This window comes from Acomys russatus, chromosome 5 (genome assembly GCF_903995435.1).
Source record: "Acomys russatus chromosome 5, mAcoRus1.1, whole genome shotgun sequence".
Taxonomy (NCBI): Eukaryota; Metazoa; Chordata; class Mammalia; order Rodentia; family Muridae; genus Acomys; species Acomys russatus.
In genome coordinates this window covers 8,071,707-8,086,271 of record NC_067141.1, presented here as the reverse complement: position 1 = coordinate 8,086,271, position 14,565 = coordinate 8,071,707, and the positions used below count along the sequence as shown (strand labels likewise).

The 14,565-nt window shown below is 47.9% G+C and overlaps 1 protein-coding gene across 1 annotated transcript; it reads right to left on the bottom strand.

Moving 5' to 3' along the window:
• Positions 1-623: 623 nt before the first annotated feature.
• On the bottom strand, positions 624-5,682 carry Prr14 (proline rich 14). The gene is made up of 11 exons (XM_051145344.1): positions 4,885-5,682; positions 4,614-4,782; positions 3,845-3,966; positions 3,591-3,774; positions 2,981-3,024; positions 2,691-2,896; positions 1,773-2,358; positions 1,570-1,639; positions 1,401-1,492; positions 1,069-1,140; positions 624-980 (listed from the first exon to the last, which is right to left on the bottom strand). Exons 1-11 carry the CDS (start codon positions 4,905-4,907, stop codon positions 704-706), a joined length of 1,845 nt encoding a protein of 614 aa, XP_051001301.1. The 5' UTR covers positions 4,908-5,682; the 3' UTR covers positions 624-703.
• Between the last annotated feature and the right edge of the window lie 8,883 nt (positions 5,683-14,565).

The window sequence follows — 14,565 nt, the reverse complement described above, 5'->3', positions numbered from 1 at the left end:
TATAAAACAGTGATAAGTTCCCTAATAGGGCTTGTACCGGTCCAGTATCTATGATTGATTGTCTTAGGTCGGTGGTTGTACAGCATTTGGGAGGAATTCAGGACCATCTTGATCAAGGCCTTAATTTATTCCAAAGCCTTTTGATTTCATTAATGTAAGTGAGGTGTATTAGTGGCATTTTTGTTTGTTTTTTTTCTTCCATAAATATCATCCCGTAAAAGAGTTCTCAAGAGTGCTATCTCTGTGCTAGGGGTGTAGCTCAGAGGGAGTGTGTACAAGACCTAGGTTTGACCCCCCCAGCACTGCCAAGGGATGAGGAATCTCCAATGACCACTCCATCTCCTTTTCTGCAACCTTTTTTCTTTTCTGGCACCGTCCCCTTTTTCTACTCCTTTGGTGACCAAATAAAAAACATCAACTAGTGTCACTAATTGATCTCAAACTCTGCTGGAGACACAAAGGAATCAGAAACATATTGAAAACTTTATAGAAATATAGAGAAAATCGGGAGGCAGAGGCAGGTGGATCCCTGTGAATTGGAGGCCAGCCTGGTCTACAACGCGAGTCCAGGACAGCCTAGGCTACAGAGAGAAACCCTGTCTCAAAAAAACCAAAAAAAAAAAAAGAAATATAGAGAAAAAATATAATCGATGCAGAGATTTTCCCCTTCCCTGAAGGGCAGATGGAGAAACAGCTGGAGCTCCTAAAGCTGACAGGGCTGGTCCCTGCCCAGCCCCTCCTCCAGGAGCAAGGCATCCAGCTCCTTCAGCCGTGCTTGCAACAGAGGCCCCACATCCTGACTGGGCGCCAGGTTGAGAGTAAGGGCTCTGCTTGCTGCAGTACGGATCCCTCGTGATGGTCGCCGGGATCGAGGAAGGCTACTATCCCGAAATTCTACAGCCCGTCGGAGCTTCCTAGAGCTGGTAAAAATCAGAGTTCCATTGCGCTCTCGTGGTTCCTCAAAGATAGTCTCAAAGGTCCTGGGCCAGGCAGGGAGAAGAGATGTTTACCAGCATGCTGACTGGTTCAGAGACCCTCTACTGCCCTCAGCCTTTCCAAGTTTCTCACCTTCTGGCTGTGGGTGATTGGTAATTCTTATTGGTATAAATTTCTTCTAGAGTAAACTCCTTCTTATTCAACCTGGAAGCAAAGAGCAAAGGGCACTGAGAACTCTTGAGCAAGGAGACCCTGAAAAGACAGAGGCAAAGCCTCATGGGAACTTGAGTTCCTGGGCCATGCAAGAGTCAGAAGTGAGGGCTGAGGAAGCTCTGGCACGAGCCACGGTCTTGCCAAATTTAGTCCTCCAGGCACCGTGAGAGGAGAAAAGGCTGTGCTTCAGGAACAAGATAGGACTATCACCTACTTGGTCAAGGCAGCAACCTGCTCTCTGAGCCTCTCACCTGATTGGTCGAGGCAGCCCCATTGGTGTAAGGTTTGGTTGTAGCCGAACAGGTGTTCTCCGTATTCTGAATCTAGAAACCTTTCCCAAGGCCTGCAAAAATGGGGACAGATGGTAAAAGAAAGGCATAGGCTCAGGGCTTGGTTGGCTCCTGCCTCTCAACTCATTACCTTGGTCTCTGGGTCAGAAAACACCTTGTCCTTTGAGGCTCTTAACTCCTTCCCTTTGGTTGAACCCAATCTGCAGAGATGGTCAACAGTCAGGAACAGGGAATACACAGCAATACACCCATCTTCTGTTGGGAGTTACTGAGCAAAGGAGGCCCGGCTCAGGCTGTGGCCAGGGCTTCCAGAGGTTTTATTGAGAGCACTACCTGGGTTCTGCTGGTTCGCAGAAGAAGGAAGTGGGTGCAGTGGATGAGGAAGATGGAGTGAGAGCAGGTGAGGCTCCCACTCCTCCAAGAGGGAAGACCTCTTTCCGGAGACAGGGCAGAGGAGGTGGTGGGGTCCGGGCCATCTCCCCACAACCCACAGTATGTCTCCGGGGCCTTAACTGGCTTGGCTGGGATGGAACAGGAGGCCAAGGGCAGCTGTCTGGGCCAGGGGGGCCCAGATCAGGACAGGAGTAGCTTCGGCCCAGAGGTAACTTAGGGACAGGTGCCGGGGGATTGTCCTGAGTCCGCCATTGGCGGATAGGTGGCCGGGGGCTGACGGACGCAATTCTCTCAGTAGCCCTGGCCTGCTCAGCCTCCGAGATGGCAATCTTCAACTCCAGTTTCATGGGTGGTGATGGTGGTGGAGGTTGTGGAGCTTTGTTGGGCGTGAGGAAGATGTCAGCAAAGCTCTCAAGTTTTGAGCGGACGGAACGGAAGAGAGGGGCCAAGCCCCATGGACTGAGACGGGGGCGTAAAAGGCTGGATGGCGGTGGCGTCAATGGCACCTCCAGAACAGGATCAACAGCTGAGGAAAAGAGAGGAGTCACAGGGGCATCCCTTGCCCTCGGGTGATTTGAGCATCACCTTACAAGCCTCAGTCTCTCTCCCAAGCACTAATCTTTCTCTAGAGTGAGCCTGCTCCTGAAATCCTGCAACAGGACTGCTCAACAACCTAAGCCCTGGATTGCATCCCCAGGACTGCGAAGCAAAACAAGAACCCCTCAAGCCCCAACCCCATTTTTATATATCCCGCTCTGCCCTAGGAGGGGATAAGCCCCTCCCACGGCTCTGCCCCTGATGGTTCAAGCTCACAGTGGCTTTTCAGCACTCTTGAGTCTCGCCCTCTAAAGTTCTTACCTGGTGCTGGGCTCTCTGGAGGGTCTGCAGGCAGCGTGGACGGTCGGAATGGAGGTTCTACTGCACTGGGTGTAGGCACTGGCTGATGAACTTTCGTCATAGGCTCAGCTCTGGGGTGACGGGACGAAGTGAGAGTTGGGGGTGCTTCCAAGTGCAGGTCCCTCCTAGGCCAGTGCTTCCCCTGGCCCTTAAGGCTTCTGAAGCTGCTACAAGGAAGGAATAGACAAGTGAATCCCGATACCTTAGGTAACTGGATGACAGCTTTGATCATCCCTTCCCCACCCTCTCACCTTTGTGCTGGGACAATGAAGTTGGGCCCATCTTCAGTGAAACCCTGGATACAAATGGGGGAGGTATTTTGAAAAAGCAGTAAGCCATCTTTGGCCTCTCCAACTCCCCATGTCCTAACTCTGTCTCCAGGTATCAGCTTCGTCGTACACAAAGTATTTTTTTCGTATGTCCTTTTTTTTTTTTTTTTTTTTTTGTTTTTCGAGACAAGGTTTTTCTGTGATAGCTTTGGCTGTCCTAGACTCACTTTGTAGACCAGGCTGGCCTCGAACTCACAGCGATCCACCTGCCTCTGCCTCCCAAGTGCTGGGATTAAAGGCGTGCGCCACCACGCCCTGCCTCGTATGTCCTTTATTCAAGTAGTGTCTACCACATAAAATTTTGTCATCATTGGGGTGGTGGCACGAGCCCTTACACCTACACTTGAAAGGTAGAGGCTGGTTATAAATTGGTCTAACCTGGTCTACATAGCAAGTTCTAGGCCACCCAAGTCTACATATTGAGATCCTGTCTCAAAAAAAGAAAAACCTGTTGTCTTCTCCTTTACAGAAATCCACCCTCAGCCTCATGCTTGCCCTAGTTGGGGCCTGACATCTTTACTGTACTTTCTACCTCAGCTGGTTGTCTGGAACTGGCAATGTCTTCCAGTACCACCACCAGGGTGGGTTGTGGGTCCTGGCCGGTCTTCTGTGATAGACTGTCTGGGCCAGGGGCTGTTCTTGATCTCATCCTTGAGGTGGGAGAGGACTGGTGGACACGACTCAAGGGTTCTCGGCACAAATGCAGTGGGTCAGGCCTAGGAAAGAACAGGGAGATTAGTGGGCTCAGCTGTGTTCTCTGCGAGTCCCCTTCCCTGTCACACTCACCTGGCTTGCAAGGGCCACTTGACCTGTTGGGGCAGTAAAGCAGGCAACTCTGTGAAGACAGACTCCTGATGGCTGCTGCGCTTCAGTGGGCTGGAGGTGTCCTCTTGGTAAGCCAAGGGGACCTGAAAGAGGAAGAGCTGTTAAAAGCAAGCCAGGCTGGGCTCATGCCTACAACCCCAGCGCTTGTGAAGCCAACACAGAGGATTGCTTTGAGTTTCCAGGCCATTCTGGGGTCAGGAATACAAAACAACAAGCAGAGTAATGGAATGAGGCCAACTGGACAGGGTCTTCTGTGTCCTCTCACAGTGTCCTTAGGACAGAAGCGACAGATTTGTAACTTGAATTCACTGGAATCCCTAAAGGAGGTGATTTGTCTGAATTAGGGTTAGGTATTAAAGTCTGGAGCTACAGGTGTGAAACGTAAGTAATCTAATCTTTATCTAATCTTCTCACCCCGGCTCTGGAGAAACGGATAAAGAGGGTGGCGTTTTCTCATCTCTGCCTTGTGGCCAACAAGACTATGAGCATCCTTCCCAAGGGGACAGGGTAGTCAGAAAAGTTCCTTATACTTAGTAGAATGTGGGAGGTGGGGGCGGGGGTCACGACGATAGGACATGGACCCCGGAATCATAAAAAACCAACCAACCAACCAAACAAAAAACTCTTGCATTTTGGAGACTGCTTTAAAGGCTGGCTTAAGGGATCTGGTCTGACTTTAGTACTGAGCAAGGAAGGGAAGGGGGAGGGGTCTTTTAGTTAAAGGGCTCACCCTGTGTGTAGCCATGACATCTTCCAGCACCACGGCCAAGACACGTCGAGAGGCTTTTTCCAGGGATGAAGGGGTCCCCAAGGGCTGCAGCCTCGGTCTTTTCGGGCTCCTGGCTTCCCATAATGCTCTAGCTAGGGGCTGACGGCACAGGCTTGGCTGTCTAGAAGGGCTGGAGGGCGGAAGACAATTGCCTGAACCTGTTGTTGGTTCTGTTGTGGTCGGGTACAGCCGTCCGGATCCTGGGCTCAAGGCAGGCGGGGTGCGCTCTCACCTGGAGTTCCCAGGCAAGTCCATGGGGCAGGCGGCGGTTCCGGGGAGTCCCTGGGGGGTCCCAGGCTGAGGCCTGGGGTAAGCGGGGAGCAGGGGAGTGGGGAGTGAGGGCCAGCTCCTCCCCCAGGACTCCGCCCTTCATAGTCCGCCGGCGGCTCCGGGTAGGCCACAGGCCCTTCTTCGAAAGGGCGCCCCCGGCTGGCCGCTCGGAGCAGGGTTCTCCCGCTGCAGGCTTCTTGATCACTCGGGCCCTGCCTGGCACCTGCCGCGAGACTGGATGGCGGAGGTCACAGCTCTCCCACCGCTCGAGCCTCCGGGGACCTTTGTCCCTGTAGATGCCTCCCTGAGGTTCTCGGGATCCAGTGGGATCCCGGTCCCGGGAGGCTCCGTTTCCGCTAGATTCCTCTGTGATCCTCGCCCCACCAAGCAAGAGCTCCTAAAGAATTACTCCGACTAACAGTCCTCCCTCCTATCAGATCGCCTAAATTGGATCTCAAAGGAAAGAATCCTACAGCGCGGTTCTTCCAATCAGAAGCCGCGCGACTCGCCTCCTCCCACCGTGAGCTTCGGCTTAACGAAGTTCCCCTCCGGGGAGGCCCAAGCTCATCAACGAACTCAGTCCGGATCTCCGGGTATAAACTGTCAAACCGATACCCCATTCAGTCCAATCCCGAAAGGTCCAGCCCACCGGTAACATCCCGCCCCAAGCGCCCGCCTTTCTTGGGATCCCCGCCCCGCGTTCTCGGGAGCCCGGGACCAGTTGGCTCAAATGTCTCTTTTTCCGCCCGCCTCGTCCTCTCTGCAGCCCGGTCTCCCACCCCACCCCACCCCCAGCCCTTCCCCGCGCCGCTCACCGCAGCTTTTCAAGGATCTGGGGTTTTCGACAGCTCCCACCTCCGGCTTCTTTAAGACCAGCCTTACGCAGCGCTATCCAACCGTCAGAGGCCTTCTTCTCTGTGTCGTGGGCACCGCCCAATCGCCGGTCCTGGTCTTCCGGGGTTAGGAGAAACCACGTAAAACTGCCTGGCGGCCATCATACGTAAGGGCAAAGAAGCTAAGTTGGGACAGCACCGCCATTATTATTGAGGGTAGTCCGGTTTGAGCACTAGTCGATCGAATACCGTCATTTTCCTTCAGGGGTCAGCTACTACGCCACATTTCTGACCTATCTGGACAACTGTAGTGAACCTAAGCTTCCGTATTTCCCTCCCTTGTTCCTACGCCAGCAAACATGGATTGAGTGCTTACTTGAGAAATTCCCGTTCCCTTAGGTCCAGGTTCCTGAGACTTGAGGCTCTGGGAGTGGGAGGAAAGACTAGGGCGGGAACCCTGAAGATTCCAGGTTAGACATCAGGTCAGGGGCCTCTGGCTTCCTGTTCAGTTCTGGAGACACCAGGCAGAGCCTAAGTGGGGAGAAGTGGGTGCTGTGTGCGCCTTCATTCACTGGCGGCTATGTTTTCTTCCTGGGTAGTGTCTGCAGGCCACTCAGAAGCTTCAATGGAGGCTCCACTGCAGGAGACCAGGTTGTTTGGTGGGACAGGTTCAAGGTCCTTTCTGTTCTGGGCTTGAGGACGTAACTCTTGGAAGAAGAGCCTGGCCTCTGCAGGATGTCAGTAGTCTTTAGGCTGAGTGGTAAGGGTAGGATGCCAACGCTGGGACAGCCTGCACCAGCAGACCTTTTATTAGGAGCTGGACCATTGGTGGGGAAGAAGTTGGTTTTACACTGTGATTGTGCCTTCACCACCTAACCAAAGCTTCTAACTTCTCTGGGATTGCCTTTTCCAAGTCCTCAGGAGGCAGAGGCAGGCAGATCTCTCAGTTCAAGGCCAGCCTGGTCTACAGAGCTGGTTTTAGGACAACCAAGGATACACACACACACCTATCTTGAAAAGCAAAAGGACAAAGAAAAAAGTATGTTTATTTGTGTGTTGTGTTAGGGCTCTCTAAAGGAACAGAGCTATTAGAATGAACCGTAAAAGCTGAGCTGGGCATGGTGGTGCACACCCTTAATCCCAGCACTCAGGAGGCAGAGGCAGGTAGATCCCTGTGAATTCAAGGCCAGCCTGGTCTACAAAGTGAGTCCAAGACAGCCAAGCCTACACAGAGAAACCCTGTCTGGAAAACCAAAATCAAACCAAAACATAAAACCTCAGGTTGTGAGGCTTGGTGTTAAGTATATTTACTATTGAACCATTTCCTTCAAGTTGACAAAAAAAATTAGCCAGTGCAAAACTTGATTCTATTTTTCAGCAGAGAGTAAAAAAAAGATGGTAAGACACTGGCAGAGGCTGTGCACACCTTTAATCTCAGCACCTGGGAGGCAGAGGCTGGCAGATCTGTTGGCTCTGTTTCTTAACAATTAGACTTTATTTTACAGTCCAATAATCCTATACAAGAAGGAAAAAGGGTTAAAGGGAAACAAGAGTAAACCTTCCGGTATCTGTTCCACGGGACGGATCCCCAGGTGTCTCTGGCCTGCAGGCTGGTCCGGCCTGTAAGCTGATCTCTGCCCAAGTCCATGTGCGATCCTGCTCCAGAAGATGCAGCCTTCTCTCTCCTCCCCCTGCATCTCCCTCGGCGTGCAATGGCCGGTTTGGGTCAGCATCCCTACCCTCATCGATGTTCGATCAGAAACACAATAGCCCGGCTGGAGTCCCCCAGTCACTTCCTGAATTCCAGACCCAGGATGGCTCCATTCAATCTATCCCTGGTGTTTCCAAGGGGCAAAACCCGCCAAGACTGCTTTCACCTGGGACAAAGCTTACAATCCTTCCCACACAGATCTCTGAGTTCAAGGCCAGCCTGGTTTACAGAGTAAGTTCCAGGACAGCCAAGGCTACACAGAGAAAGCCTGTCTCAAAGAAAAAACTCGCTCAGTGGTTAGAGCACTGGCTGCTCTTGCAGAGGCCCCATGTTGGATTCCCAGCACCCACATGGTCGCTCACAACCCTCTGTAACCCCAGTTCCAGAGATCTGGGGCTGTCTTCTGCCTTCTGTGGGCACTACACATACACATAGGTAAAACACTTGCACACATGAAGAAAAACATACACTGTTAAAAACATACTTTTTTAAAAAATTAAGTTCTTTTCATTTTGGTCACTGTCTCCCCTAATCCTTTCATGTCCCCTCTATACCTGTCACTTTCCTGGTGACTCTCTAAGCCTGGCTATGGATGAGACCATTCTTTTTTTTTTTTTTTTTTTTTTCTCCCAAGATAGGGTTTCTCTGTGTAGCCTTAGCTGTTCTGGAACTTGATCAGTGGACTAGGCTAGCCTTGAATTCAGAACTCAGATATCCACTTGCCTCTGCCTCTCGGGTACTGGAATTAAAGGTGTGCCCTACCACTGGCCATGGACGGGCCCATCCTTGTGTAGAACAAATACACTTTTGGAGAAAGATTTTTCCTTTGTTAGCAGCACAGATCAAGCACTCACTTTTCATGAACATTAGATTAACACATACAGAGAGAGGAGAAGAATCCACACAAAATCCCCAAAGCATCGTGTTCATCTAAAGATGGCAGCGTACAGTCAAGCAACAATCTACTGTTTTGTCAACTCTGTCCCGCTTGCTTAGTGAAAGCTCCAAGGGAGAAAGGAGAAGCAGATGTTTTTGTTTTGCACAGCGTCTCATGTAGCCCAGGTTGGCCCCCAATTTACTGGCTGGAGAAAGCGGACCTTGAGTGCCCAATTCTCTCTGTCTGCCTCTCAATGCCAGTCCAGGCACACACCACCCTCCCCCCTCAGGGGCAGCGTCTTGCTATAGGGCTCAATTACTCAGGGGTCTCTGGAAGAGCAGAGCGGATAGAACACATCTCCACGTGATGGCTGTTCTGGCTTGTCAGCTTGACTACATCTGGAATGAACTAAAACCCAAAAAGGAAGGGACACGCATGTGAGGGAGTTTTGCTTAATTTGAAGTGGAAGCTCTACTTCCAGTTCAGATATTTGAGAAGGAAGCCACACCTTTAATCCAGATCTTTTGAGGCAGGAATATCCACTTCTAACCTGGGCCACACCTGTTGCTGGAAGCCGTAGACAGGACATGGAAGAGGGAACCTTGCTTTTTTTTTTTTTTTTTTCTCTGCTTGCTCTAGCCTTACTAGCAAGCCCACTCCTTCGTTGGCACTAGAGTGGCCCACTTTTTGGAATTCTGGTGTATACTGGAGATCAGCTGAGACATCCGGCCTTGTGGACTGAACTGTTGCTGGATTCACTGGTAGACAGCCATTGCTGGACCAGCTGGACCACAGCCTGTAAGTCATGCTAATAAATAAATATATGCATTCTATAAGTATATGTATATATAATTTTATAAATACATATACACACACACAGGGTTTCTCTGTGTAACAACTCTGGCTGTCCTGGACTCTCTTTGTAGAGCAGGCTGCCTCAAACTCACAGCGATCCACCTGGTTCTGCCTCCTGAGTGCTGGGATTAAAGGCGTGTGCCACCACGCCCAGCTATAAAATTATATTTTAATAAATATTTATAATACATATTGATATATATATGTATGTATATATATATACACATACACACACACATATATATATATAAAATCTGTAAGTTGTTGCTCTGGAGAACCCTGACCAATACACTATTTATGTATTAGGAAGAGAATGGATTAAAATAGCAATGGCTGTCTATAGCATAAAGTTAAAGAATCCAGTAGCTGTTGAATACATGAGCAGTGTGGAGGAATGGACTTACCGTCGAGAACAAAAAGCAAAGAGGAAAATCTTCTTTCTTCTGTGTCCTTTATATAGGCTGCTGCTTGGAAGTGTGGCCCAGGGTAAAGGAGGATCTTCCCAACTCAAAAGATGCAGATCAAAAGCGGGTCTTCTGCTGGGCGTGGTGGCTCACGCCTTTAATCCCAGCACTCAGGAGGCAGAGGCAGAGGCAGGCGGATCGCTGTGAGTTTGAGGCCAGCCTGGTCTACAAAGTGAGTCCAGGATGGCCAAGGCTAACACAGAGAAACCCTGTCTCGAAAAACCAAAAAAAAAAAAAAAAAAAAAGAAAAGAAAAGAAAAAAGTGGGTCTTCCCACTTCACATGATGTAATTAAGGGGAAAAAAATCTCTCACAGGTGTTTCCAGCCACTTGGGTTTTAATTAATTCCAGATGTTGTCAAGTGGACTGTTGTTTTAAAAGTATCTGTATTATCTGTAGGCCACGCTAGCAATCAATCTAGACACTGACACCTGCTATATTTTAAAATAGCCTTAGTTAACCTGGGGCAGGGCAGACATTAGTCTTCTAAACTACCTCCCATAGTGGGGTAGGCATGGGATCCCTGCCCCAATCCCATGTCATCTGCTTCTAATAACTTCTATCAAGCTACCTCCCATCCATAATCCCAAATACTTGCTCATGTTCTTCATCTGGACCAAGTCTCCCATACATGCTGGCCATGTGTTTCTCCTCCACTTAAATCATGGCGGCCTTCTCCTCTCTTCTTGGGACCTTCTTCTTCTCTTTCTCCTTCCCAGGATTTCTCTCTCTCTCTCTCTCTCTCTCTCTCTCTCTCTCTCTCTCTCTCTCTCTCTCTCTCAGCCCAGGAACCTTAGCCCCACCTATCTCCTTTGCCCTGCCCAGATGGGATGGCTTTTTATTAATCAAAAGGTGGGTCACAGAGACAGCAAGCAATAATTAGCGTCAAAACACATCAGACCATCCCTTAACAGTTGACAGCCAAAACCAGCCATCACAGGGGCCAGGCTGGGCAAACATTCACAAGCAACGTCCTGCCTTAGCCTCCCAAGTGCTAGGACTACAGATACGCACCACCATATCAAGCTAGTTAACACTTTTCTTGAAATAGTCACATACCATACAATTCACCTATCCAAATGCATAGTGAAAAGTTTTGTTTTGTTTTGTTTTGAGACAAGGTTTCTTTGGGTATCCCTGGCTGTCCTGGTACTCACTCAGTAAAACTGGCTGGCCCCAAACTCACAGAGATCCACCTGCCTCAGCCTTCCTGAGTGCTGAGATCACAGGCATGCACCAGCACTGCCCAGCTAGTGAAATATTTTTTATTCCCCAGTGCCATGAGAAAAATGGAAAAAAAAAAAAAAAAAAAAAAAAAAAAAAAAAAAAAAAAAAAGAACTGGCTTTAATTAATTATTTTTTAAAATATTAATTAATTAAAGCCGGGCATAGTGGCACACACCTTTAATCCCAGCACTTGGGAGGCAGAGGCAGGCGGATCACTATGAGTTAGAGGTCAGCCTGGTCTACAAAGCGAGTCCAGGACAGTCAAGGCTACACAGAGAAACCCTGTCTCAAAAAACAAAAACAAAAATAATTAAAAAATATTTGTTTAAAAATATGGAACACTTCATGAATCTTCTCTGTATTGTTCCAATTTTAGTATATGTGCTGCCAAAGCGAGCACACAGTTAGTTTTTTGAGACAGGGGTTCTCTGTGTACTACTGCCTGTCCTGGGACCTGCTCTGTAGACCTGGCTGGCCACGAACACACAGAGATCTGCCTGCCTCTGCCTTCCTAGTGCTGAGATTATCTATCTATCTATCTATCTATCTATCTATCTATCTATCTATCTATCCATCTATCTGTGTACCCATGGCTGTTCTGGACTCTCTTTATAGACCAGGCTAGCCTTGAACTCACAGATCTCTGCCTGCCTCTCTGGGATCACAGGTAGGTGTGCAAAGGCTTGAAATGGCTTTTAAAACTTAAAACAAAAAAAATTTGTATTTTACATTTACTTATTTATTGGGGGTGGGGCATGCCATAGCATGTGCAGAGGTCAGAGAACAACTTGAGGTCGTTCATTCCTTCCACCATGTGGACTTGGGAGATTGAATTCAAGTTGTCAGGTTTGGCCACAAGTGCCTTTACTTACTGAGCCATCTCACCAGCATAATCTCTAAGTATAAAACTATCACTGTAATTTTAGTGCATTTCTCTCAAAAGAATTCTACACCTCCTGGCCATAATTTACCAGAGCCCACTCTGGACAATATTGACCAGTACCTGGATATGGGTGTGAGGATGGAGAAATAAAAAGGATATAGCAAAAGAGATAAGAAAAAAAAAAAGGCAAGTCTTTGGGAGGACTAACAGTAAATACTGTAGCCCTGGTTTATTTTTCTCAGAGCTTTTATACAGTATTCATCTGTGTGATCCAGAAGATTCTTGGGACAGGAACAAAAGCTACCAATTACTTTAGTTTATCTATATGCTTAGACTTCTTTCATCTCAAGGCCAAAGGAGGACACCAAGCTCACTCACATCCTCACCTGGAAGTAATGATAAACTTCTTAACCAACACAAGGATCCTGTCAAGTCCTCAAGGCTGTGTGAGAGTCTGCAAGCCAAGGTTGTAAGTCCTCTGGCCTGCTTATGTTAAGTACTCCAAAAAATGGCTCCTGACAATCCCCCCTTCTTTATATAAAAAATTGAGCAGACAGACTATGCTTGTCTTATGTTGTGTCCTATTCAGAGTATAGGTCTTACCTGTCATTAGTACATGAATTTCATCATCATGACAGGGGTCTTAGGTTGACTTATCCTGGATAGATCTCACCCGTCTTTGGCTACCAGCCTCTGCTCACGGGAGGTCAGGGCTATTAATGACACGGCCATGGAGCTTAATATTATGCATCTCGGTGCAGAGCTTTGTAAAAGACTTTAACACGTACTTCTGTAGGCAAGGGACATAATGCCACAAGATGGGTAAAAGAGGACCGGGGTGCAAGGGAACTTTTTAAGCTGTTTATAACTCATTGTGTAGAATCAACTTTCTTTATACTTAAAAAGTTTTGATATAATTGGACTAATCCAAAGAAACATTAAAATGCCAAATGCCTGTGAGGTGAGAACGAATCCTGCTCCGCACATACTGACTGGCATCATGTTGTTTAGTTGTAATACAGATCCATTTTGTATTTTGTACTAGAACGAATATTTTAACCCTTGAATTTTATCACCCAAATATAAAACCATATCATCTAAGATATTCAATTTTAATTTTAATTTAATATCTATGTCTCTTCAATCCTGAAAGCTAGAGAAGTAGTTTTTGATAAAGTATTAATTAACATGAGTAGCTGTGTGTTCTGTGACCAAGTCAAAGCAGCAGTGGCACTAGCATTCCTACCCCAAACCTGAGGGTAAACAGTAACACAACCTGATTTAGTTTCATTTTTAACAAAACAGATAGGGATGCCTGTTCCAGATCCAGTATAATTAAAGTTCATGAAGTCCTGCTTTTTAGTCTTTTTTTTTTTTTTCCAGTTTTTCTTTTTCTTTTTCTTTTCTTTTTTTTTTTTTTTTTTTTTTTTTTTGGTTTTTCGAGACAGGGTTTCTCTGTGTAGCCTTGGCCATCCTGAACTCACTTTGTAGACCAGGCTGGCCTCGAACTCACAGCGATCCGCCTGCCTCTGCCTCCCGAGTGCTGGGATTAAAGGCGTGCGCCACCACGCCCGGCTTTTTCCAGTTTTTCGAGACAGGGTTTCTCTGTGTAGCCTTGGCCGTCCTGGACTCACTTTGTAGACCAGGCTGGCCTCGAACTCACAGCGATCCGCCTGCCTCTGCCTCCCGAGTGCTGGGATTAAAGGCGTGCGCCACCACGCCCGGCTTTTTCCAGTTTTTCGAGACAGGGTTTCTCTGTGTAGCCGTGGCCGTCCTGGACTCACAGCACTTACACATCACTTATAGCAACTGTAATTCTAGGTCCTTCCCATGTTGTCGGGTGTAACATGAAGGTTCTGGAACGTAGGCCCAATAGCTGTCACCTTTACTCATCTTTCCCAGGCTCATCAGGGATATTAACAGGAGAGTTGTTGACATCTGTATGTGAGACCAGCCTTTCAGGAAGCCACCAAGCATTATCAACATCTTGTGGAAGACACACACACCTGCCCACATTAACACAGGGCCGGAGCCATTCCATAAAGTGGCAACAGGACCCTTCTACTTTAGCATAAGTGCTTTGTGTAGTTGGATGCCGAAATCGGTCAGCTGCCAAACGTCCCAGAGCATCCACATTTACAAAACAGATAATAAAAGGAGCACGGTGTAGACTGTTGTGTGTGGAGGAGGGGCATGGCTCTGGTGTAGACTGTTGTGTGTGGAGGAGGGGCATGGCTCTGGTGTAGACTGTTGTGTGTGGAGGAGGGGCATGGCTCTGGTGTAGACTGTTCTGTGTGGAGGAGGGGCATGGTTCTGCTTTTGGTAATAACATAGCATAGTTTTATTTTTGATAGCGAAGTCATAGAGCATAACTGTAATTTTTACAAAATAAAACCAAAGCTGGGCATGGTGGCTCCTGCCTTTAATCCCAGCACTCAGGAGGCAGAGGCAGGGGGATCGCTGTGAGTTCGGAGGCAGCCTGGTCTACAAAGCAAGTCAAGGACAGCAAAGGCTACACAGAGAAACCCTGTCTTGAAAAACCAAAAATAAATAAATAAATAAATACCAAATTTTAACTGTTAACAATCTAGTGTCTTTAAAATCAATACCAAGTGTATCATTTTCATGTTATAAAGTTTGACTGCCAGCAAGAAAAGATCTTGTATATGAACACATCGATGTGTAGCTCAAATACTTCATTAAAAAACATTGCTCTAATTTTTAAAATATTTATTATTTATCAGTGTTCTGCTTACATGTACACCTGCAGGCCAGAAGAGAGCACCAGATCTCA

Excerpts from the sequence above, each read along its gene's own strand:
- Prr14 (XM_051145344.1), bottom strand. The coding sequence starts at position 4,907 with ATGGACTTGCCTGGGAACTCCAG. Across the intron at positions 3,025-3,590 it reads GTTCCAGACAACCAGCTGAG|GGTTTCACTGAAGATGGGCC; the intron begins GTAGAAAGTACA and ends ATTTGTATCCAG. Across the intron at positions 981-1,068 it reads CAATCACCCACAGCCAGAAG|GACCTTTGAGACTATCTTTG; the intron begins GTGAGAAACTTG and ends TGCCTGGCCCAG.